Source organism: Spermophilus citellus, assembly GCF_964194105.1.
Source record: "Spermophilus citellus genome assembly, chromosome: 3".
NCBI classification, from domain to species: Eukaryota; Metazoa; Chordata; class Mammalia; order Rodentia; family Sciuridae; genus Spermophilus; species Spermophilus citellus.
The window spans coordinates 152,287,672-152,314,715 of NC_138184.1; the positions used below are offsets into that span (position 1 = coordinate 152,287,672).

A 27,044-nucleotide genomic window follows, 5' to 3' on the forward strand; every position below is an offset into this window, starting at 1 on the left:
GGTCTGCCCCTATATGTGATCTGATTCCTTTTCCTTGCAGCCTTTAAGATTCTATCCTTTTTCTGTTTGCTAGGCATTTTCATTATAATGTGCTTTAGTGTAGATATGTTTTAATTTTGTACATTTGGTGTCCTATAAGACTCTTGTATTTAATTTTCCAATGCATTATTCATGTTTGGGAAATTTTCTGATATTATTTCATTGAAGAAATTGTGCATCCCTTTGGTTTGAATCTTTGTGCCTTCCTCTGTCCCAATAATTCTTAGATTTCATCTTTTGATGCTATCCCATAATTCTTGGATGCTCTGCTCATGGTTTCTTACCATCCTCACTGTGTGGTCAACTTTATTTTCAGATTGTATATACTTTTCCCTCATTATCTGAGATATTCTTTCTTCCAAATGATCTATTCTGTTGATGATGTTTTCTATTGAGTTTTTTAATTTGATTTATTGTTTCCTTCATTTCAAGGATTTCTGATTTTTTTTCAGAATCTCTCTTTCTTGAAGTAATTTTTGCTACATGTATTTGCTATCTTATCTCTTTATTGAAGTGATCAATTTTTGCCTGTATTTGCTCATTTAAGTCTTTAATTCACAGATCATTTTAATTATTGTATATTCTGAACTCCTTCTCTGTCATTTCATCAACTGCACTGTACATGGATTCTGTTATTGTAGTGTCCTGGTTTCTGGTTTGTTTGGGGCAATTTTTCCTCTTGTTTTTTTTTTTTTTTATGTTGTCTATGTGTCTTCCTTTCTTGCAGTGCAGATCTGAGGTATTATAGTTTCTATCCTATAATCTTATAGTGTCCCTGCTGATTATCTGTATCTCACCTTGGTGTTGGGCTTCCAGACCCTGCTGGTGTCCCAGGATGGATGCTACTACAACTAAAGGTGGTGGAAACAATAGCAGGGTGACTCAAGATAGATGTTGGGTTGTCCCAAGATGGATGCGAATACTTTCAGAGATGGGGCTGAATGGGTGGGCCTTACAATGGCTTTGGACTGCCTGTTATGAGATGTAGCTGATTCTAAGCCCTGTCTGTTTTTGCAAGGTGGAGGCTACTGCGTGTGGAGGTCTATGGCAATAGCTGCAGTGTCCCAAGATGGAGGTGGGATAGGCCTGGCTACAAGGTGGGCTCAGGGTTTGGTGCTGTGCCTGACCTGGGCCTGAGTTCAGGCATGGGTTTGCTCATCTTTTAAGAATTGATTATGATGTTCCTCAAGGTGATCGTAATGGTCAATTTGAATTGTCAGATTGATTGGATTAAGAGATGCTGAAGATTAAGAGACTTCTGGGCTTGTCAGTGAAGGTGTATCTAGGCATGTGGGATAGCAAGTTGAAGTGGAGACCCTCCCTAAGCATGGGCAGCACCGTCCGATAGGTGGGAGGCTTGGAAGGAATAAAAGTTGGAGCAAAAAGAAAGCAGCAGCAGATACAAGCTCCATTCTTCTTGAAAAAGTTCTTGATTGCTGCTGCAACTGCCTGAGGATTTCAGATTCTCCCTCCGTTGCTCTTCCAAAGCAGACTTTGCCAGTAATTCTCCAGGGAGTTTCCAGAAGCCTTCAATCTTGAACTGGGGTAGAATCATTGTCCTTCTTGTTCTGTAATGTCAGCATTTTGGGATGCTCAGCTACTAGTTCCTCCATCTCTGCAGCCTGCAGAAGGCCACTATGGACTATCCAGCTTCTGGTTATTTAAGCCAATTTAATAAATCCCCTTTTTATAATCATGCCTCCTGTTGGTTCTGTTCCTCTAAAGAACCCTAATTGAGTGATTTTATTCATTTTTATTCTGCCTGAGATCCATTTGGGTTTCTCTGATCTGTGGATTCATAGATTTTAACAAGTTTGGAAACCTTTTTCCATTATTTCTTCAAATACATACACATATGAACTTTTAAGCTCCAATTTCAGATTTGTTAGACTGACTGATGATGTCCCCATATCACTGATACACTCTTTTTATCAGTTTTTTTTCTTTTTGTTCTTTACTTTGGACAGACTGTGATACCATGTCTTCAACTTCACTGTTTTATTTTCTTTTAAAGTATATAATCTGCCATTAATCCATCTCAGTGTGTTTCTTAATTTCGAATATTGTGTGTTTCATCCTTAACTTCTTTGCATGCCTAGTGATTTTCATCTGGATGCTTGACATTATTAGATTATTTTTGTTTTGAAATAGAGTTGGACAGTCTTTTGACATATCATTAATCTACTTGCAATAAGTATAATTCTCTGGAGGCTTACATGCACTCTTTTTAGGGTGGCTTCCAAGCACCATTATGATGTCTTCCATTATGATGTCTCTATGTGTTACCTTGTGAATCTCGAGGTCTCTCTACTTAGGTTAACGGGATTGAAAACTATTCCCAGTTTTGAATGAATTCTTTGAATTGCTTAATCTGCTGTTTTCTATTGGTTATATCCCCAGCTTTGTGGAGTTTGAACTCATACCTGTAAACAAGTATTCAGATACATGTAGCTCCCCTGTGTGCATGTGAACTTCATCTCCAAGGTTCTGCCTCTTGAATTCTAGTCACTTCAGTCTCCTCAAACTTCACTCTATTCTCAGCTCGGTAAAACAACTGGACCTTTTTTAGTTTCTTTCTTCTGTGCAGCAACCTAAAATCTTCCACATTAGGAAACTTCCTCATTCAGAAAAGAATATAATAAAATAAAAAGGACTCATTCAGAGAATGATGAAGCCAGTAAGGGAACATATGGATAGAAGAGAAAACAGTTTTTGAAAGAAATCCAGAAATAGGAAGAGGGAAGGGGAAAGTATTTTAAGAAAGAAGGCATGTTCAATAGTATCAAATGTTTTTGAGGGGTTAACTAAAATGAGGAGTTAAATTCATATATTGGACAAATACTATGTATCTAGAATGTATACAGTATTTTCTAAATTCAACAATAAGAAAATTAAAATCCCTATTTAAAAAATGAGCAAAAGATCTAAAAAAACAATTCACCAAATCAGATATACAGAATCCAAACATGCATAAAAACATTCTCAAAATCATTAGATATATGGAAATTAAAATTAAAATGAGATATCACTATATACCTATTAGAATGTCTACAAAACAAAGAAACAGTACCAAGCAATACCAAGTGAGGATACAGAACAACAGCTTTTACTAGTGGGAATGCAAAAATGATATAGATGCTATGGAAGAACAGATCAGCATTTTCTCATCAAGTTTATAATGAAGTTTCTATAGCACTAGGCAGTCCAACTCCAAGGTACTTACCCAAGAGAAATGAAAACTTACAACTACATAAAAATTTGTATGTGAATGTGGAGAGCAGCTTCATTCACTGTCACCCCAAACTGGAAATGATCCAGATTATTCAGTAGGTAAATGGACAAAAAAGTTGTGGTTTATCCCTATAATATATACTACACAACAATACAAAGTACTGAACTCTTGATATAGTCAGAAACATAGATGAATTTTAGCGTATTTTCTAAGACAAAGAATCCAGGCTCAAAATACATATTTTATGATTCCTTTTATATAAGATTTTGGAAAAGGTAAAAAAAAATTTGAATAGAGAATAGATTAGTGATTACCATGGGTTGGGAGTGAGGGGATCAGATAAGTACAAAGGGAAAGCATGGAGGAATTTTTGGGGTGATGATCTGTGTTAAAACTGTGTGGCAGGCAGGGACATGAATGCATGCATTTTTCAATACCCATGTTACGAGTCAACAGAAAGAGTACTTTTTTTTTTTTTTTACTGTTTGTAAATTTGTAAAGACAACTAAGACATGTGGGAACCCAAAATGGAAGACACCATAATAAATGAAATTAATTATGTTACAAATGAATAACATTAATACAATGAAAGGAGGGAAATAAAAAAACTAAGGTAGATAAGGTGAGAAAGCAATTATTATGGTTTAAATATGAGGTGTCCTGCAAAAGCTCATATATGAGACAATGCAAGAATGTTTAGAGGTGAAATAATTCGGTTAAGAGAGCCTTAACCTAAACAGAACATTCATCCACTTGAATGGATTCACTGGGTGGTAACTGTATGCAGGTAGGGCGTGACTAGAGTAGGTAGGTCATTGGGGCGTGCCTTTGTGGTTTATATTTTGTCCCTGGTGAACAGAGTTCACTCTCTGCTTCCTAATGCCATGTCCTGAACTGCTTTCCTCCTTTCACCCTGATGTTCTGCTTCACCTTGGGCCCAGGGCTATGGAGTCAGCTGACCATGGACTGAGACCTCTGAAACTGTGAGTGCCAAATGAATTTTCTCTCCTCTAAACTTGTTCTTTTCAGGTCTTTTGTTCACAGAAGCAAAAATGCTGATAAAACAGCAGTGTTTTGACTAGATACTATAAGACTAAGGACAAAAAGAAGTGAACACAAATGTCGAGAGCTCTAGTTAGAACATGGATTCTTACAGGGATGTGGATCAGTGATTCTGAAACTGCTTTATGTGCATGTAAGAGTTAAAAAATAAGGAGTATACTGTCGATAATGAGAGCCAGATTTCTCACTTTTGGAGAAAGAAATTATAAATAAGGAAAAAGGGAAAGCTAGAATAAACCCTGTGGTATTGGAATTGAGTCAGATATATCAGTAGGAAATACGTTTTAAAAATATATGTAGTTATAATTAGATATGAAAATAAATATAGATGTGTGTATACATGGCTTAGCATAGTCACGTATGTTTCCTGGCTGCATTCACAGAGAGGCCTGGAAGCAATGGCACTCCAGTAGCAATGAGCACAGATCATCGTTTCAAAACAGATTTTTCCATAGAAAGAATCCAAAGCTCCTTGGAGATGAGTGAATTTCAGGTCCAGGGCAGTGTGATGGTAGCTCTTCTGTGTTTACTTGAAACTGGTCACAGCATACCCAGATATTTTGTTAAACATTATTCTGAGTGTGTCTCTGAGAGGAGTTACTTCTAAATGAGATTAACATTTGAATCAGTGGTCTGAGTAAAACAAATTGCTTTCCCTTGTCCAATCTATTGACGGGGAAACCATTAAGCTGGGACACCCATCTTCTCCCACTATTGTCTTTGGACTTGAACTAGAACTCTGTACCATTGGCTCTCCCAGTCCTCTGGCCTTCAGACTCAGACTGAAACTTGCATGGTCAGCTCTCCAGGGTCTTCCACTTGTCAACTGCAGATCTTGGGACTTTTCAACTTTCACAACCATGTGAGCCAAATCTTCATAAATAATCTCTTTTTATGTATATCTCCTATTGGTTTTCTTTCTCTGGAGAATCCAGGCAGGAAAACTAAACTAATATTTTCCAAGGTAAGCATGGAATATATTGTGAGGCCAGAAAGTAAATGCTCATAGAAAGACAGTCATCTCAGAAGGACATGGGAACCAGCCTAAATGAGTTCTAATGGCTAGAGCTGAAACAATTAAAAAGCAATACAAAAAATGATCATGTTGGATTATGATTCATAGAATAAAATAAATATTCATGAACCAGAGTGATATAAATGTATAATGAAAAAAAATAGAACAGAGAATACAGCTTCATATTAAAGATTGTTTCCAAGTAGCAAATGCAGAAGAAATAAGGAAAACAGAAAAACAGCACTGGAACACTTGTGTAACAATTGTTGTAGTCAAGATCCACTAAAGGATGCTAAAATTAGGGGGCAAAAGGTAAAGAAGTATCTTCCTACTACATCTTTTCCTACTACATCTTCCTACTATATCTTTAATTCTGAAGGGAGATATTGTAATATTATAATGGAAATCTGCTTAGTCAAGTGATCCACTAACGTCCCCAGGAGTAAGATACACTGACATCACATACCCCTGATGCCATGCACTGGTACCATGCATCACTGCTGTGATGTTGCCAGAAATTTATCTATTTAATGTGATCATGAGGAAACACTGGAAAAACCCAAGCTGAGAGACATTCTGTAAAATAAATGACTAACATTCTTTGAAAGTGTTATGATCATAGAAGGCACAAAAAGGAACAGTCACAGCTGGGAGAAGACAAAAAGAGATGACAGCTAAATGCAATACAGGATAATGAATGAAATACTGGAATGCACTAAGGAAATTAGTAAAGAAACTCAGCTGGAATCCAAAAGATGTCATATTAGAGCTAATAGTGTCATACCAATATTAAGTTCTTCATTTTGATGATTGTGCTTTGGAGTATACAATATATTTACATTACAGGAAGCAGGTGGACATTATAGAGGAGAGCTCTGTATTGTACTTGCAACTTTTCTCTAAATCTAAAAATGTTTCAGAAGAAAAATTTAATAAAATCATTTTTTAAATCTGGCAGTGGGGATGCTGCTGGGAACCAGAGCAAGATGGCAATCAGACCAGAATGATCCAAGTGGTGTAATATATTAAAATGTTAACTAGGTAGAAACATTTTTCAAAAACATGTTTCTGAAGGGTTTGCCAAGCTCTAGATTGGTAAATTGTTGAAAGAGTGAGTGTGATGGGGTTGATTTTCTTTTTACCAGGAATTGAATCCAGGAGTGCTTACCCACTGAGCCACACCCACACCCTTTTCAAATTTTTATTTATTTTTTTAAAATTTTGAGACAGGGTCTTAGTTGCATAGGGACTCACTAAATAGCTGAGACTGGTCTTGAACTTTTGATCCTCCCAACTCAGTAGAAAAGTAAAGTAGAAAAGTAAGACTGGAGGTAAAGTAGACTGAAAGTTAGAAGGGCAAATAAATCTAAGTGTTATTATTTGTAAACTGTACATAGAAACAAGCAAAGAAAGGAAATGGATAATGAATGAGGAGAAATGAGGAATTAAATAGGAAATAAAATAGATTCTGAGGTATGCAGGTCAACAATTACATCGCATATGGGTCTGATGGTCTAACATATCCGTCTTTGGCAGGGATGTGCCTGCCAGTGCTGGTTTATGATTCAGTTTTTTTGGTTGTTTTTTTTCAAATCTGCTAAGACAATAACAGATGGTCATCTGCTGTCCAGGTTCCTCTTATTTCCTTTTTCATTCTTTATCCTTATGAGTGTATGATTTAAAAATGAAAAAACCTTTTTTTCATTTTTAAATCATACACTCACCAAGGATAAAAAAAAACCTCTATTATTATTTTGGTAGGATTCCATGGAGGAGTGAAATCAAATGAATACTCTGTGTATTATCAATTGAAAGTAGTCTCCTTCCTCCATTTTAATCCACAAATAAGAGTTGTTCTTGTGTCTCTTGTCTTGCTTCTGCTGACTCTTCCTAGTGTCTTATGTCCTTGCGTGTTGAATTTTATTCATTTCTTCCATTGAGTCTGTTATTTATTTTTTTGAAATCATAGTTTGTTGGATGTAGTCTTTGTATCTACCAATGGTTTAAATTACAGATACTTTACTACAGAAAGGAATTTCATGAATTTCCTCCAGAACCCAGGAGTGGATAAAGCTGAAACCTCTTCAATACCTTTCAAATTCATAATGCAACTTTGACACAGATCTTATTTTTGGTGCATTATAGCACAAATATCATCATTGGCTCCAAGGATACTCCCTTTTATGTTACTCAGTGCTTATTGCACCTTATTAAATTTCAAATTCTATTTTGTTTCTCTCTCCCATTTTCTTACATTCTAGCAAGTGGAGTAATGTATTAAAATAGTTTATTTTAGAGCTGGGGATGTGGCTCAAGCGGTAGCGCGCTCGCCTGGCATGTGTGCGGCCCAGGTTTGATCCTTAGCACCACATACAAACAAAGATGTTGTGTCTGCCAATAACTAAAAAACAAATATTAAAATTCTCTCTCTCTCTCTTTAAAAAAATAAAATAATTTATTTTACCATTTGCAGACCCTCTTGTGTTTTTAGGAGAGTCCAGCTATAGAATCTCTCTAGCTGCGCTTGGGAACAGGTAGTCTGGTGGAACTCTGTTTTTACTTGCAAAATGGGGTGGGAACAAGAAGGTTACATAGATGCTTTAACAGAAAGAAAGTGGGCTTTGACATCACAGCCCAACTAGGTGTGTGATCTTGATTTTATTGCTTCCTAGTAAAAAGACCTTCAACTAAACATTTATTGAGCCTCAATTCATTCATGAACAAAATGAGGAAAATAATTATGCATTTCAGAGTTGCATGAAGACTAGACATAATTTATGCAAATACTGTGCAAACATCTCTCACATTCTTCCAGTTCACCCTATCTCAGTTGGAGGTATCACATGTGCATGTGAAAATCACCTGCTAAGGACTGAAGATATAAAAAAAAAAAAAAATCACAAAGTGCCCCTGAAGAGTTTTCATTCTCAGAAGCATGCATAGTTTTATTTATTCTTTTGGTTTGATTCATTTTGCCTTGGAAGAAATGTGAGTGAAAAAAATTCATAATTGCAGATGCAGTTGGAATAAAAATAAATTACCAAGGCAAGTTAAGTCTCTAAGCAGATGGCAGATTTTCCTTTTTATTCTGGTACATTCTAGTAGTAGGGCTCCAATACTCAATAATCAGAGTTTCAACATTTCAAGAGAATGGTTAACTAAAAATTCAGAATCAACTTTCAAAAAGCCATGTGTACGAGTTTGACCTGGCTCTGATACAAGTGAGGGTTCATGGGGTTAATAGTGGGAAAATGCCTAGCACTGCTTTTCTTCAATGAAGGTCTGCCTGGCCCAGGGCTCCAACATCAAGGCCTCTGTCTAAAGCCAAAGAATATATGACAAATAGCAGCTCACACCTGACAACAGTCAGGGTTTAAACTCGACAGGGCAGGGATTTGAAATTCTGCCAATCTTTGCATTTTTTTCTGATTAGAAGTATTTTACAAGTTTACAAGGGGCTCAAAAGTGGACTCAGAGCTCTGTGGCTCCTTGTAATTTGGCACTGGGCTTTTAGAATGGACTATGCCTCAACTACAATTAGCCCAAACTTCCAAAATTCCACATTTTAAGTTAAAATGACTTTTTTTTTCTAACTATATGAGTTTTGGAAGAAGTGGGAAAAAAGTGTCTACAAAAGTTGCATGAGGAATTAATTTACTTGTGAGATAGCATATAATATAGTAGGGGGGAAGATTCTAGAGCTAGACTGCTTGGTTAAAGATCTTCCTTCTGTCCACTCATTATCTTTGTGACCTTTAGCAAGTTAATTAACCTTGATGTTCCTCACTTTACTTGGCTATAAAATGGGAGTAAAAATGGCACTTATCTCATAGGGTTGTTAGAAAGATTGAGTGAATTTATATTAACAAGAGTGTTTAGAATAGTACCTGACACACTGTCAGCATTCAATGATTGTTATTTTATTATTTACTACAAGCTTAAAGGGCTTGTATTTTATATACATAATGTCCAGCATCCCTCTATAACTTTGGTATAGAGAAAAAATGTTTTTTAAGATGTGGCTGCAATCGCTCCACTCTTCAAGACTCTCAACCAGCAAGGTTTCTTTTTTCTAAGTTTCTTCTTTCACTGGAAACCTTTTCTTCCTCCACTGGTTTCCCATTTCAAAAGGTGATTGCTTCCATCTTCTCAGTTTTCCAACCAGAAAATGTAGAAAGCAATCATCTCTCCGTGCCAATTGATTACCACCTTGTGCCAATTCAACTTCTGGATTAAACCATTCATCTCTGACCATAAACCCTGCTCCTCTCCTGTCTTTGGTGCAGGCATAGTGATCTTTTGAAATGTAGGTTTGATGATGCTTCTTTCCAGCTTGAAATAAAATCTCATTTCCCTGTAAGTAAAAAGCCCCTTTCTAACACTGTGGTTATCTTCTTGTCTTTCTCCCCTGGATTTCAGTAGGATAGAAATGGAGGAAAGAGGAAAAGTGGGATATGGGGGGAAAAAAAAAGCAGCAAACCAAAATGAAATAGGAAGGGACAAAAATAGAGAGAGGAAAAATTGCACTTGGGTGTGGAATCCAGACGTTAGTCAAGCTTGTGAGATGATTTATGCGGCACATGTTGCAATCTGGGGAAACAACCCCTTTAACTATGTACATGGACCCCTGAGGTTAAAATATTGGACAATTTCCCCATAGCAAGAGATGTATGTACATTCCTATCAGCTTAGAAACAATCTGGATTTTCTTCTGGGTTGTCTGATGAAAATCACCTTTTCCATGGGAGGGGTAGGTAGTGTCCTGCAGTGACGGAGGCAGGGCCAGCAATGGCATTTCAGGTAAAGGCAGAAAATGGTTCTTACCTTTACAGCAAATATTCTCTTACTCTAACTAGCTCTTTTTCATTTGGTCCAGATCTCTTAGCACCAATATAACATATTCTTTTCTTTTTTAAATTTTTATCTATCTATCTATCTATCTATCTATCTATCTATTTATTTATTTTTGGTACCAGGGATTGAAGCCAGGGGTGCTTAACCATTGAGTCACATCCCCAGCCCTTTTATTTAGAGACAGGGTCTCTTTAAATTGCTTAGGGTCTCACTAAGTTGCTAAGGCTAGCTTTGAAATTGCTATCCTCCTGCCTTAGCCTCCTGAGATGCTGGGATTACAAGATGTGCCACCACACCCTGTGAAGCAACATATATTCTGATTATCTATTTTAATGAAAAATCATCAGTGTTTATCATAATATTTTACTAACTAGTTATCTCCCTTTGGAAATAGAGTAAAAATAAAGGTCAGCAAAGTAAACATTCATTTGTTCTTTTTCACATCAGTGGTTATATCTAAGGGTAGTTTTCAGAACTGTAGCTAGAATAAAAATAAGAAAAAGAAAAGAATCAGAGTAAAAAAAAAAGCAAGAGGAAGAGGAGGAGAAAAACATTCACTAAATAGTACATATACAAGTCATAAAATTAAGCATACATTTGGAGGAGATGCCAAATATACTTTCCTCTCAACTCCCAGGGAAAAAAAATCTGATTTCATTCTTATTTCTATAGGATGTATGAAAATGTATATGTGGACAACTGGCTACCCTATAGTCAGTTACCCAATTATTTGTAATATTCATCTGCAACAAAGGAAATCATAGCTCTCTTGAAATTGTCCTCAAAAGTTGGGTAAATTCAGAGGACTAATAATTCACTTCTCATTGTCCTAAATAATACTCTCTCTGTGTGTATGTGTGTGGGTAAAAAAAAAAAATAGCGGATTAGCTATAGTGACAAATTTTATATACGAGAGAGCTGGAAGCTGATCTTCCATTTATGTAGCACACAGTTGACAAGAACAGATGGTGAAATTGCAAATATTGTTCCTTCCTCACTCTGGCATGTGTCACCATTTTGCCTTGGTTGCTATAATAAGGAATTCAGAAAGACCCCAATCCTCTCTAAAAGAAAGTATCCCGAATATGAGTAAAAGATAAAAGTGGGGTTTCGGAGGAAGTATTCCTACTATTCTTTTGTGATTCCTTTCCTATGTGCCACTTTGTTGCCAAAGGAACCCCAACTTAGAAAAGCAGCAAGGTGACATGCCATCTCATTCCTCTACAAATCCCTCAGAAAAGAGGCTTGCTCAATCATCCCATGGCTGACGAGTGGAGGGGAGGATTACACTCAAATTCATATCAGTTTAAAATTCTCTACACTAGTGTTTTTCAACTTATCAGCTATAAGCCACTGAAGGGTTACAGCAAAATTTTTAAAAAACTCCTCAGATCCTTGTGCACATATTTATTTCCTCAATCCGCAAATCAAAAGATGCTGTGATTATCACTATTATCATGCAGGAGGTCTACGAAGTTGGTTGACATTTAAAAGGAGTACTCTTCTTACTAGAAAAATTTAAATAAATCAAAGGAAACCATTGGTCTATATTTGTGGTTCTCATATTTTGGGGTTTCACAGATCAATATCAATATCCTTCATGATATGTTTTTAGAACTTAAAATTATAGTCTTTTGAATGAAATACATTTAGTTTTATAAAATACTCATTTCATGGTTCTTCCCCTCCACCATCAGTGAAAATTTTATCATGGGCTGGCACTGACATGAAGAATGGTGTTTGAGAACTCTGCTTCTCACGGCACCATACAGCACAGTGGAAGAGTCCAATGTTGCACAGACTCTACAAGTTGTTAGCATGGGTCTCAGGAAAGGAAACATACATTTGAGGGTCCTTTATCCTACTCTGGGCTGACTCTGGCATCACTTGCTGTAGATGACTGCCATGCAGCCAATAACTAGATTCTGCTCCAAAAATTATCAGATCTAAGCTTTGCCACGGCAGCTCACTGAAGTAGTCTGTGCTCTTCCTAACTTAGAAAAGATTCATCCTTGTGGGTTGTAAAGTAGGGAGAAGAAATGGGCTCTCATATAGTTTTTCTGCTCTTCTTAATCTCTTTTTCTGCATTGTCTTGGTCAAGGAGTATAAATATCTTAAATTAGTTTAAAAATCAATCTTGGCTTAGTTAAAAAAAAGTGGGACAAACATTGACAATTTGACTGATTCTTCAATCAACAAACATTTGCAGAGCACCTATTTTATGCTAGTTACTGTGCAAAAGGTACAGCAATTAAAGACAAACGAACAAAGGAGAACATCAGCAAGAACAATCTGATATAAAAGAACATTATGCCAAATTGGGACCTGTTACAGACCTTCCTTTCTTTAAGGCTGAATAATATGCCACTGTGTATATATACCACATTTATTTACCCATTCATCCACTGATGGACATTTAGGTTGTTTCCATCTCTTCACTATTGTGAACAATGTGGCAACAAAATATCTTCTCAAGATCCTGCTTTTAGATTTTTTTGCATAAATATTCAGAAGTGAGATGACTGAATCATATGGTAGTTCTTTTTTAAATTTTGGAGGAAAAATATGCAGCATTAAAAAAAAAACAACTATACTTCCCTTTTGTCTTTGCAAAGAAGGTTGACCCTTATATCTCACTTACCACAAGATGCAATCAGTTCCTGACCCTCAGAGGGAGTCTCTACCTGTCAGGAGAAACGGTGGCCTTGCTGTAGCTTTATAAAGCCTTTTCTCCTCAGTCAAATGAGTAACTTAAGTAAGGATGGGACAGCAATGATGATACTGCTGCAAAGTACTTGCATACATGTAGCCAGGCAGAGAGCCAATGTTAATCACGGCCTCCAGCACCTGCACACCCTCAGCTGGGGGCTCAGTTGTCAAGAGAAAGTCATAGAAGGCCTGTCAGCACCTTGCCGTGTGCCTTGGGACAAGGCTATCTAGGAACTGGACTGAATTCCCACATGCTACAAGGCTCACTTCTTAACATTTACAGAGTATTCAGATACTGTAGTCCAAACCACAGCACAAAAAAATCCTTCAGAACCTGGGCTAGGAGGTGGGCTGAAACAGGAACACCTCCCAGAGTTGAAAGGAGACACCTGTGTGACGCTCACAGACATATGTGATGAGGAAGTACTTTGTTTAAACAAAGAGTACCTTCAGGGCCTGCTTTCTAACAGGCGAGGGTCTCAGGCTCATAAGGGACCCAAGCTTGAATCAGTTCTCTGCTGTGGCTTCTTAAAATTCTTAATAGCATTTTAGCAAGGAAGGATTCACACATTTTCATTTTGCACTGGGCACTAAAGTAGCCATTACTGACTACTTTCCCTATGAAAGGGGAAATGGAGACCCCAATCAAGGACCTGGAATCCTATGGGAGCACTTGAAATGGGAGAGTAGGATATAAAACAGGGAAAAGTAAAACTAAGAATAGGCTTTTACATGTTGTAAAGAAATCAAGCATTGTGTGCTAAGCCAAGAGCCCATGATTTTAATTTTCCAAGCCATTATGAAGTTTGAGACTCTAAAATGCTCACTCTACTTTATTACTTCATGGACATTATATACCCTTTTTCGGTTCCTTTAATCTGAAAGAACAGCTCCCAAAACATATACACATATAGAACCACATAAAAATGCAGTACATAGTGTCAAAATCGCAGTGTTGAACCACTTTGTCTGTTCTGATTTTCACCCATGTCCCAAAGGGTGAGAGATCACTTTGCTGTGTTGTGCTTGTCTTTCCTGTTACAACTTCAAATCACCACTCAATTCCTTCTTAACCACAATTTGAATTCTCCTTTTGGTGATATTTCTATCAATTTTTCTTAGTAAATATATATGTACTTTTTTTTTTTTTCATCATTAGCACTTTGATTTTCAACCGGACCAGGCACATAACTTGTAGGGTCCAGAGCAAAATGAAAATGTAGGAGACCTCTTGTTCAAAACCTACCAAGAATTTTAAGGTGGCAACAGCAACAGCGTTAAACCAAGCATAGGCCCTTGGAAGCCGTGGGGCCTACGTGACTTCACAGGTTGACAGCCCAGAAATCTTCTCAATTTTCCTTGGCCAGAATTGGGCAATGTACCCATTCCTTGATCAATCACTGTTAAGTAAGTTGGCTGATTCAGCTTTGGAAGAAGAACATCTATCTCCCCTGGATCTGGAGATAGTTCATTTCCCTGAGTTGCATGTTGTCTGGTGGCAAGGATTCATAAGTAAAATCAGACTCCTTCTGAGTAGGTGTGGGGAGCATATGGCTGCTGGGGAGACCAACAACAGTGCCTGCTCCATCATGCCCTTGACTTTGAAGTGGAGCTCTTCATTAGAAGCTCCCCTTGATGCACACTTTGGCTCTTCTGGCCTTGAAGAGCTATTCCAATCCCATTTACTTAAATCTACCTACATTAATTCCCAGGTTCCCCTACACCTCAAGCCTCATCCCTGCTGCCAGCATTCTCTGTAGGGATATTCAGGGATGCAAGAATATTGTTGTTGTCTCCTATTGCTCATCATGAAATTAAGAAATCAGGACTAACAGTCATTAAAATACATAAAACCTAAAAAAACAAAACAAAAATTGAAAATAAAGTTACCACTGAGCAAAACCTACAGATCAGTGTTGTGAAGTCATTAAATTATTGATTAACAATTTGTATGGGACACTCAGGAAGAGTTTAGAAGAAAACCGATTTTTTTAAATGGGAAAAGTGGTCAGTGTTGGGTGGTACGAAATGCAGTATAGAGCAGGATTCTCAATCAGATAAAGCAAGTGAATCCTTTCTAGGAGTCAAAAAGTTTTCATGAAGAGAACAGACTGTGCAAGCGACTTCAAAATATCAGTGTTAGGAGAGGAAAAAATGCTCTGAAGCAGATGTCATTACTAAGAAATTAGATCCAATACAAAAGGCAATAGTACAGTTTCTGATAGTGTGTACAAACGGTGACTTGTCACCCCTACGTTGCTTCTGTTACTCCTTTCAAAGCATCTTCTTTCTTTTTCTGCAGCTATCCAAGTCCCACTCAGCCCTTACGATCAAGTTCAGAGTCTATAGTTGCAAAGAAGACTGTCTTGAACCTTACTGACTTTCCAGCACCTCTCTCCCCAGCTGACAGGGACTGAGGAAAAGAACTGCTCCTTCTCCATAACCTCAGTGCATCCTGTGAACACATTCTGTGAACTATCAACCTTGCTCTCTCTCACTCACTGGACTGTAAAGTCTTTGATGCTAGAAACTCTGCCTCCTTCTTCATAATCTCAGTGCCTTGATAACTGATGAGCATGTAAAGATGAAGTACTCAAGATGCCTACTGAAGTGACATGCTCAGAAGATACCTAGGAACAATATCTAGTAACACTCTGTGTGCAATGGCAAAAGAATGCTCAGAATAAAATACAATAGTGTGTACAGACTGAGATATTGTTATATTATTGGTGACACTGGATTGGATGTGGGTGAACAAGAGGAGGATGTTGTCAAAGATCACTTGAAGATTCCTTGCCTCGATATCTGGAATGACATGTAATGGAACTTCCTAATCCACCCTTTGTAGAAGAGAGACAGTTGGGATTCAAATGTATAAATGGTCTCCAGCCTTCCCTCTGGGTCTGTCAGTTCATTTATCTTGTCTCAGAGACTTTGCTCCCAGGATTTGAATTTTTATTTTTATTTTTCTGTTCTCTGATAATCTTTGAATTTCATAGTTTATTCCACTTAGGAGACAATAATGCTTCTTGAGTAAAAATGGCCACACTTCATGCATGAGTGAGATTAAGGAAGGTGGAGAACTACTCTGAGTTTATGTGAGACATGATTCAAAAATGCAATGTCAAAAATACTAGAAGGTCAGCTACACCCCTATCTCACAAGTCTGGTGAGCAAGTGCAGCACTGACTCTAAGAGATGTCTGGAAAGTGGCTTCCCAAGTGTTTTAAAAGTGCTTCTACAGGACACTAGTAAAGCTCAGGTGTTTTCAATCCTCTTAATCTGTAGTTCTGCTGTGTGGCTGTGCGGCTTTCCTCTTCCTGACAAATTTCATGCTAATTTGTAGCAGAGGGCTGTAGATGTATGTAAGGGGAACTAAAAAATAAAAAGTCTCTGCCTTGTCTTGTTTTACTAAGTTGGCCTTCCTCATAATGAAGTCTTTCTCATTATTTTTTCCCTCCCCTTCCAAGCTTAAAACCGAATTTTTAACATCATTAGAAATAAACTTATTTCTAGTTAAGATTTCACTACACAATCACAATTTCCATATTTATTTCATTTTCCAGGTGAATGCTTAATGATAGAAATAGAGAAAAAGTCTAAGTACATAGAAAATATTAGAAAAACAAGATTCTAAATCTTATCGTCTCAGTTATGTCATCAGTGTAAGATAAGTTTGTCACATTAAGAATAATACAATAAAACATTTAGGTAAGAACATTCATTATATGCAAATTAAAATAACTCTAAATATGTTTCTTTGTGCTCTAATTCTCAATGTCATTTCAATTAGCTTTACCTGATTAGAGAATTTTTAAAAACAAAAACTTTAAAGACATACTTTGAATCTCAATGATCTTCTGTAAAGAAGTAACAGCATTCATGTTCGGGGTTTGATGGAGAATATCTTCAGCAAGTGGCTCCAGCTGCAAGAATATGAGATAAGACTATGAGCAGAATATTATGATTTTACAGCAAGTATCAACAGAAGTAAAGCAAACCGAAGAACCTAATCCTCAGGAAAAGCTTGCTCCAAGAACTGATTAACATTTTGCTGATATCAGTACTAAAAGTGTAGCCTGTTTTATTTTCTGTTTTGCATCCATATAATTAAATTCCAAGGGGCTTTTCTATTGGTTACAAGATTAATCTACGAAGTCCCTGAAGCAGGTGCATGTCTGTGTATTAGTCATTTAAGATATGAGTTATTTGTGTAATTTGTGTAGGTTCTTCACAAACCAAATTCCATCATGTCTGTATACGCAGCTGGGCCCTGCAAACAAAATCTCAGGGAAGTTGCAGTAGACAGAGCGAGGAGTCTATTATCCATACTTTTGCCGTGTTTTCATATCTAACCACCTCACACATTTGAACACTTAACGGTGGAAAGCCACGAGACAGCTGCTCTTATTTACCTGCCGTTGAATAAAGTAGAAGATAAAATGTTCAAGTAAAAGCAAAGGTAACTGTACAGTTTCCCTTAATTTCTACCCATAATTCATAACTCTGATGTCTGCCTTTACGTCCAGGATAAATTCCTTTCCTGAAAATCTATCATGATCTCTGGAATTACATCGATTTTTCATGGAGGAGCTCAGCAAACATTGCTTTACAAGAAATGAAAAGGAGATGTATATAATTTATGGAGCTTATTTGTCAGAACCAAGTCTGATGATGCAGCACTGAAAATGCCTTGGTGATGAGCTTGGTGCATTGCAGGATCCTCACAAACAAAAGAGCCATCCAGCTATTATAACCCCCCAAAGATAGGAGAAAATAGCAATAAAAGGGTTAGCAAAAGTGCAGTTTTCCTAGAAAAAGTTAATAGTCTCAAATAAAAACTGGGTGGTTCAACTATGATGTGGCATGAATGGAATTGCTGTCACTAGACGTACCAAAGCACAGACTCATCAATGCCTCTTCATCTGCAGGAAAAACTGAAAAAACTGAGGGATTACAAGTTTCCACAGCATATGTGAGTGAATCTTCCCCCCAGGGTCTCTCTGAATTGATTATTCTATACTTCAATCATGGAATCTCAAACAATAGCACCTTTCTTCCAGATGCCACAGGAAAACAGACTAGCTCAGGGATATTTATACATGGGTAAATTCACTAAATATAACTTTCCAGAGTGTTTTTCTTAGCTGCCAAAGAAAAACCTTTAAAACATCAAAAGGCTTATGTTCAATGGTTTGGTGAGAGGAAAATACGCTACCACCGCTCAGTGTCAGTGAAAAGTTCTGAAATCTTAGACTCTTTAATTTTGTTAAAATCATTTTTTTTCAAAATATGGTATTTCAGATCATATCTTCAAGAATATGCTACCCTTATACCACCCTCGCAATTCAGAGGAACTACTGAATCATCAATCAAGGGTACCTCGGAAAACTCATTTAAAAATTAAACAGGGTTGACGGAGCCACCTTGCCCATAAATAAGCTTCTCTTTCACTTATTTCTCAGCACTCAGCGAAAATGACTTTTAATAGAAATTGGGTGTGTTTTGCTAATAAAATATTTTGAATCATCCCTATTCAGATTTTTAAGAATACAAGCTCAAGGTGATGTCAGCATATTTAGTTCTTCATAAGTGTCTCCGTGACTTCAGATTTTAAAAAAAATGACAATAAATTGAAAGGTGCTGGCAAGTGGAAAGAGTGTTACAGGCAGATCACCAATGCAAAAACTGATTTCTGGAATTGTCCCAAACTGAGGTCTATATAACCTGGTTCTATAGAAAGTATATGTGGTTCAAGTGTTCAGAGTAAAAATACATATACCCCTAAACCCACAATTTGGAATTTTCAGTGAGATATGATAAAGTTGTGTCAACTTACAAAAGCATACCAGAGAATTATGACAATTAAATTGATCATTTAAGTTTCCCAAACCATTTCCCTGTATGTTTTAAGTGAATGTCAGTTAGAGGATTAAACCTTCAGTAAATTGCCCCAATTTGTTTCATTTGGGGTGTATATGCACAGACAGAGCTGAATTCAGAAAGTTCTCAGTGTAGGTTCTTTATTTTTCCTCTGGTAGCTCTGCAAAGGAGGCAATTAGTAATATTCTGTCCTTTGGCAAGAAAGGAAACAGCATTTAGAGTCTGTTTTCATAAAAATTAAAACTTTGTATGGAAGGACCACAGAATCAAGTTGTTTTTTAGAGAGCTTGTTGACTTAGTTGCTCATATTTATAAGTATTAAAACCATGAACTGAAGCACCTATTTGATAAATATTTATGAGTTTGGTTATTAGTAGTAATCTAATAAGTATAAAATAAAATAATATTAAATAAATGGGTTTTTTTATAATTTTGGAGCAAAAAATGAGAATATACACTAAAGCTATGTGATGTATTTAGTTGGGGCAATAAACAGCAAAAATATTGGCAATTGAGGCTAATCAGAATTATTAAAAGATAAATAAGGAAGAAATTTATGCAAAGCAAAAAACTTTTGCATGCAAAAAGTTACAGTAAGATAAAACAGATGCAATGTAAGAAATATTACGCAACCATTATGCTATCTCTGTGGAGCAATTCCAATAAGTAATAGTAATTATCATGGAATTAAGATACACTAGATACAACCTCTAGACACACAAATCTCTCATTCAGCTTTGCTATATGTAAAGCTGAATCACAACTGTTACTTACAGCCATTCTTCATATAGAGTTGAGAATCTCAGCTCAATGATAGGAAATTTATTTTTCTTCATCTTTATAGAAAGATGAGATATTCTATGGACAGGACTCAGATGTTTGTTCAGTTGTGCATACCATGTGACTCTAAGTACTCTAGCTATTTTAAAACACCATAAAAATTGTGGTCATTATCATTTTCAGGTTCTTTAGAATAAGATCATCTAAATCATGAAAAGTATTTTCCGTTGGTCAGGATCCATCTGTGGAAAGAAGCAAAGCTTATCCTTGGAGAAGCTCTTGATTAAGAGTTTTAAAACACTCTGTGCTCGTGAGACATAAAATTCAGCTCACTGTTATTTTCATGATTCAAAACAGAACAAGAGAAGCGAAACAGAGCCCTTGAGAATGTAACAGGTACATAAGGATGAATGCATTCATTAAGCAAGTAAAGGATCTATTAAATATTCTTGTAAGCTTTTATGTTACATTCTGATATTTCCCTAATATCCCAAATGTTTTCATACTTCTATGCTTTTATCGATTCTGTTCCTTCTGACTTCTTTTTCTCTACCCTTCACCGAATCAGCAAAACTGCTAATCATTCAAGGACCAGCACAAATATTGTCTGCTTCTCAAATTCTCTGATAGAACAAATTATTTCCACCTCTGTGGCATCTCTCCTGACCAACACTCTTGTTTCCTATGCACATTATATCACAGCCACATTTACCATTCTCTACTCTGTTGTGAGCCATTTAAAGACTAAAATAGAGCTTGATATATGGTAGGCATTAAAGGAAAAAAAAAGGTGGAACAAATGAAGGAGGGATTAATTAAAAACAAACATGAAGACGTGGTCTTCATTCACTCTCTGTAACTGACAAACCTGAGTGAAATATATTTTTCTTCTTGGATGCCAGCTGTGACCAAGGGATGGTTTTAAGGTGACAGACCAGAAAAACAACAGTGACAATCATTTTGTTCTCTTAGAAAACCGTGCCCAAGTTTGAGACAGTTCCTCTCCCCTGTGTGTGTTGGCAGGGTTGCCTGATGTGGAGACAGGTACTTCTCCAGAAGATATGCAAGAAAATGGAAAAGAAACCAAGACCCAGAGCAAGGAGACGCAGAATGGAAATCCCAGTGGATAACAGAGGAAAATAATCACTCCAAACTGGAAAGGAATAGAAAGCCATAACATGGAGGCAAAATTAAATGAGACTTTAAAAGGCATTGAGATTAGTCCAGTTTGGGGGTAATTAGGGTCTCCACAGTACCTAGACTTTCAACCCCCACACATGGTATATTCTTTACATTTAGTCAGATGTTTGGTAATTTCTCTGAAAATAACTTACAGTGTGTCATGCATAGGGTCACATTTTTGATAGATTTATGTTGTCTACATGTTATGTTTTGATGCTTTTGCAAATTATGTGTGTGTATGTAATTTTATTTAGGAAAACTTTCTGAAAATAATCTTAGACTTGTAAAGGTTTACGAAGATAGTGCCAAATACCCATATAAGGAGAAACAGGAAACGTCATCCAGTTTCCCCTAATGGTAATAGGTTACAGAAAGTCGATACATTCTTAACTTTATTTTCTACTGTTATGGATGGTATACAATATACATAAATTATTTTTATGTGATATTCTGAATGATTTTTGAATTTTCATTGACTTCAGTTGACTAATAACCTTGTAAACTTACATATTAATTTGTAATTTAAATAGAAATAAGTTTTATAGATTTTCTACATACCTAATCATACATAATCTGTGAATGAGATTTATTTATTCCTCTCCAATCTTATTTGAATAGGTTTTCTTTTACTTACCCTATTGTACTACCTAGGATTCACATTGAAATGCTGAAATGAAGCAGTAAGAGTACATGTATTGTTTATTTCTTATAAAAGTTTTCATATTTTACCATCACAGCATTGTACATAAAACTCCAAAACTTCAAAATATTTCCACATCCATCAAAGTTAGAATATATAAATAATCTATAGCATTTTACTAAAAATTATTTTTATGAAACTATATGCAAATTATTTTTATGAAACATTATACAATGAAAAACAAACAAAGTGTAGATAGCTGCAACAAAAGAAATCAATATTTCAAACAAAATGTTGGAGCAAAAGGTGTTAGATTCAAAGAAATACATGATATATGGTTTTATTACACAAAGTTCAAAAACAAGCAAATGAAACACAGTGTTAGAAATCAGAAAATACACCCCTTATAGTATGAGATGGGGTACTGATTTGAAGAAGAAAGATGGGGTCTTTTGAGGTGCTGGTATTATTATATCTCTTGACCTGATTGATGGTTACATAGTTAATCTTTTGCAACACACCATTGATTTGTACATTCATGTACATTCTGTTTTCTGTACAGGTATTATATTTTCTAATTATAAACTACTGAAGAAAAAGTAAAAGTCTCCCAAATGACATAAGAGAACAGGGACACAAAGCCTGGATCTTCAGAACATGTTCTTTCCACTACATTATGGTGCTTCTAAAATAACAGTGAGATTATATGTTTTGCAGCAAGAGCAACAAATTACATTCTTAGATACAGGCCATGATTCACTTACAAAGGGAGCTGAAAGTTCTCTGCAACATTCAAACTGACTCAGACAAAATGAAAAATGTGTTTAATCGTCAGGATCCAAGATGTTGGGGGAACTTTCAAAGAATATGATGATTAAGACCAAGAGGACAAGAGAAGCAGATTGTGATATAGACTTGAACTTTTGTGCTGATGAACTATTATCAATTCCCTAGTGAAGAGGTATTGGTGACTTAAACTCAACTCTCATTTAAATAATTGGCTTAGAAATGCCTGCAATTAGTTGTATATGTTTAATTTGATTGCATAAGTCAATCTGGTTATAATTTTATCCATACTGTGATGAATGAGTCAGTCATTCTCAAAATAACCCTTTTTATTTGTTTGAAGTCACTAATATCCTTGACCAAATAGATTGCCGGGGGCACTGAAATCAGGGTAGATTCTATTGACAATCCGTCTATAATGACAGACTGTGAGACTATTCAGATTAGGTCTGCCTGCACCCTACCTTTGTGTGGATGATAAAAAGGATGACATCAACACAGCAACAAAGAAACATCTCTACTCAATAGCACTTCTACAAGCCCAAGAAGTCTTATAAGAGTAATGGGAGGACCACGATGCAACAACAACAACAACAACAACAAAATAGTGTTGGTCATTCAGTGCATGTGAGATACTGAGGAACATTTTTAAACAAGATAAGAGGAACCAATGGGCTGGGCTCTAATATTACTGCTGTGGTTATTGAATAGTGGCATAGTGGTCTATTGGAAAGTTAAAAAATTCAATTGGTAATGAATCCAGTTCTCTGGGTAAATCTGACTACCAATATTCTTGTTATTAGGTAAGACTGTAAGTCTACAGCATAAGGAGAAAGCATTTTGAACCAAAGTGAAGTTAGGGAAGTTAGGGAAATACCACATACATTGAAAAGCCCAGGTTTTCAATATTTATACTGAAAACTAATGTTGCAATAACATCAAAGGGGATTTGGTTCAGTGCTTTCTATGTAGTTTTCCAACACACTGCCACAGTTTGGACATCAGTTGTTAGGAAGGTGGTTTATTTCATAGTATATGTACCAAATCTTGTGTTTACTTGCCCCTGTTTCCACAAATAAGTGGAAATTGGACAGTTATATTTCATGAGTCCTCAGTGCTCTATTTTCTTTGATCCTGGATATCCTTCCACTCATTTGTTTTCTATTTCCTCTTCCTTTAATCTGCTAATTTTCATGGTTTGAATTTTTTTCCATCTTTTGTTTTAATAAACCTTTTACAAAGGCTGATTTTTCTGCTTAAGAAGATCTGTTTCATTTCATGTAACAGTGGTGTTCTGATAAACATTTAACCACTAACTGTCCAAAAAAATAGTCCTCATTTGGTACTTGCTAATGTCTGTGGTGTCGACATTCCCACCAGGGCCTGTTTTAACCTACCATTGTGAGGACAGGGAACTCACACTTGAGTAGAGATGACACACTTGGCTTTCACAAGCCCACAGGAGTCAACTGTGGCATAAAACTGTTGTAAACGGAGTCAATTTCATTCATTGATAAACTGGGTCAAGTTGCTCCTAATGATTCTCTCCCCAATAAACTATTATTTTCTTGAATGAGCTTCTGCCATCTCTATAACAAAAAATATCACTGTGTGGTGTTTGTTGCTGCTGTTATGTTGGTTGTTATTTTGTCCCAAAGCATGGATTCATTTGACCAAAGCTTCCATATTTTTCACACAAATTCTAATCCTGTGATATTCTATTCCACTGATCCAGCCTTACTGTTTACTTTATTCCACTCAAATGGCCTCCTCTCTACCAAAACCAAAACAAACTAACTTAAGAAGAGCCATCCACAATCCCAGAAAGTCCTTAAGTCTTTATCTATGTTTTTATACTATACAATAAATCTTTTCCTTAGACATTAGTTTGTCAAATCGCCTTTTAAGATCTAGGTTAAATGCTACTTCTTCTAGAATATTCCTCAACCCTTATAGCTAAAAGCAAATAATCTTACATTATATTCCCAAAACACTTTGATTATATTCCTTTGACTTTTACTTGTAATACAACTTTTGCCAACAAAATAAATGCCCACTAAAAGGCTATTTGTTGAATGGACAGATAAATGAATGTTATAACATGTTTGCTTCACTACAAAGATAAATGGGTAAAAATACTGTGATTATATATGTATTTATGTATATATGCATATATGTACACACATATACATACAATGGAATATTACTCAGCCATAAAGAAGAATGAAATTATTGAATTTGTCAGTAAATGGATGAAACTGGAGACTATCATGCTAAGTGAAATAAGCCAATCCCCAAAATCCAACAGCTGAATGTTCTTTCTGATATGCAGATGCTAACACATAATATAGGCCAGCAGAGAACAGAAGTTAATTAGATTAAACAAAGGGGAAGGAAGGGAATTGCGGGGAGATGGGAATAGGAAAGACAGTAGAATGAATCAGACATAACTTTCTTGTGTTCATACATGAATTCCCCATCAGTGTAATTCTGCACCATGTACAACCACAAGAATGGAAAGTTATACTCCATGTATGTATAATATATCAAAGTACACTCGACTGTCTTGTATAACTAAGAAAAATCAAATTAAAAAATTCAAGTATTAAAAAAACCTCGTGACTAACCCCAATAACGTTTAAAAAAGAAAGAAATGCTTTATTTTTCTTTTACAGGTAACCATAAACTATGAGATGTCCAGTTTCACAACCCACAATTCTTTTAATATCTCCTGAAAAATCTCAACAGATAATACAGGAGACCTGCATAATGGAGTTTTGAATTATCAAAATATCAATGGTTCATTTGGCATTTGCTGAAACAGACAGCTTGCTTTCTCATAAGCAATGCTGAAATATACGGAACATAACTTCATAGGCTATATCTATACTGGAAAGAATCTTTAAATCATATTTTCCAAAACAGTTTTCCTCTTTTCAGATCATCCATAAATTCTCTTTCAAAGTATGGAGACACTTCAGTGTCGGAAAGAAGACCGAACACACTGCTCTGGCATAGCACACATTTCCCTGGTATTCGGCTCTTTCTTTTATTCATGAATTGGAACCATTTAGGACCTTGTAAGCTTTCCCAGATTCACACCAATTCCCCAATGGACTACACTTCAGCCATACATAATCTAAAGGATGCAAAAGAGGGCAAAACAACTTCCCTATTCAAAATCCAGTGCAAACAGACCCCTGATGAGCAACTTGGACAACAGCATCTCAAGAGTTCACCTCAGGGGTGGTTGTCAACACTCACTAGCGTCAATTCAAGAGACTTTTCCAGCAGCTTTAGAGCAAAAAGTCATCTTAAAAAGATTATCAACAAACACCATCACTGTTTAGCCACTGTTTGAGAAATACAAGTCAAATGAAAGCAGCTAAGCATACTCAACAGGAGATGGTACTTATTTAAAAAAAAAGAAAAAGAAAAGAAAAGGAAAGAAAGAAGAAGAAGAGAGAAAGGAAACAGAAATCAGAATTCAAACTTCAAAACGAGTGAGGAAGATCAGGAAAAAAATATATTGTATACTCCTGAGCAAAAGCACTAAACGTTCAATACTAGAGGTCACAAGGCCATCTCAACAGCTTTCACGTCTAAGATGATCTGGGTTTCTCTCTCTCTGGCTCACTCCCTCTCAAGCCATCATTTATTGTGTTTTGACAGGTGGTCTTCTAACCTCTATGTTCTCAGCTCACTATCAACGCTCCTATTACCTATCTCCCATCCTTTCCTTTACTTCTCCAAAGTTTTCAATGTTTTCCTTTCGGATTCCATAGGAATGGCAACTGCTTAAAGTTTTTCTCACCTCCTGGGAAAATTTCTTTCAGAGGAATCAACTCAGGGTGCCACTAATTGGCTTTGCATAACAGTAGGTAAATTTGGTCTTAAAGCAACTGTGACACTGTTTGCCAACCAGCTCCAATACAGATTACCAAAATCAGATTCCCCGGGGAATTCTATTACCAGTTCTAAAAACTATGTGGCTATTCATTTAAGTATCCCTGATGCTTTTCCAAGTAAACTCATGATTCTTTTCATGTAGGTATTTACTTCAATTTCTTGCAAATCCCAAGCTGGTGTTTCTAAGCGCTTCAATGAAGAAGTTCAAAAATATTCATCAAACACTGATTGGACCGATAAATCTAAGTTCTAAACTTTGCCAGGGAAAAGGAAAAAAAAAAAAAAAAGACTCTGGTATGTCTTCCAAATCAGTTGCCTCTAGGAATTTCCTGTACCATGCTCAAATTATTTTTAATCCAACAGTATATTATTTTGACTGACCTTGTGCATATTTCTTAAAAGAATAGTTAAGAGATGTTTTGCTAAGTAGATCATGTCATGATAAAAATATTTAAAAAGAAGAAAATACTGGTTTGGGGTACAACACTCAGATAACTTGATTTCTTAAATATCAAGAGTTTTGGTACCCATCTACGGGTCTACACCAAGATGCAGAGCCAACAGATCCTGCCGATTTTACAATTCCTTTGGGTTATGTACTACATATTATTTTACTGATAATAAGCCATAAGAAGCAGTATTTTGCTATATTGACATGGCCTGGCCAAGAACAACAAGGAAAAGAAACAGCATTCAAAAAAAAAAAAAAAACTGGCAAAATGTTTATGAATTCTAATCCTCTGCACATGAATAAATACATCTGACAAAGTGCAGAGTCCCTCAAAAAGGCCCTTCTTGACCTTTCTAATTTGAGTTCAATTGCATATTCAGTGTTGAGAAGCCAGAGTGGGTTCTGCCAGTATTTTAAGCTCAAGGTTTAGTACATTTTTTGTTATTTGTAAAAGCGAAATCCCAGATAATAAGTTATAATTGCTCTATTAATCACTTGAAAA

General features: G+C 36.2%; 1 protein-coding gene across 7 annotated transcripts in view; it reads right to left on the reverse strand.

Annotated features, from left to right (window-relative positions):
* HDAC9 (histone deacetylase 9) overlaps positions 1-27,044 on the reverse strand; it is an 890,491-nt gene that overhangs the window by 39,313 nt on the left and 824,134 nt on the right. For all 7 annotated transcript variants that reach the window (XM_081283850.1, XM_081283851.1, XM_081283848.1 and 4 more), the window contains one exon: positions 16,753-16,837. In XM_081283850.1, coding sequence (XP_081139976.1) covers positions 16,753-16,837 — 85 coding nt within the window. The remainder of the gene's footprint in view (positions 1-16,752; positions 16,838-27,044) is intronic.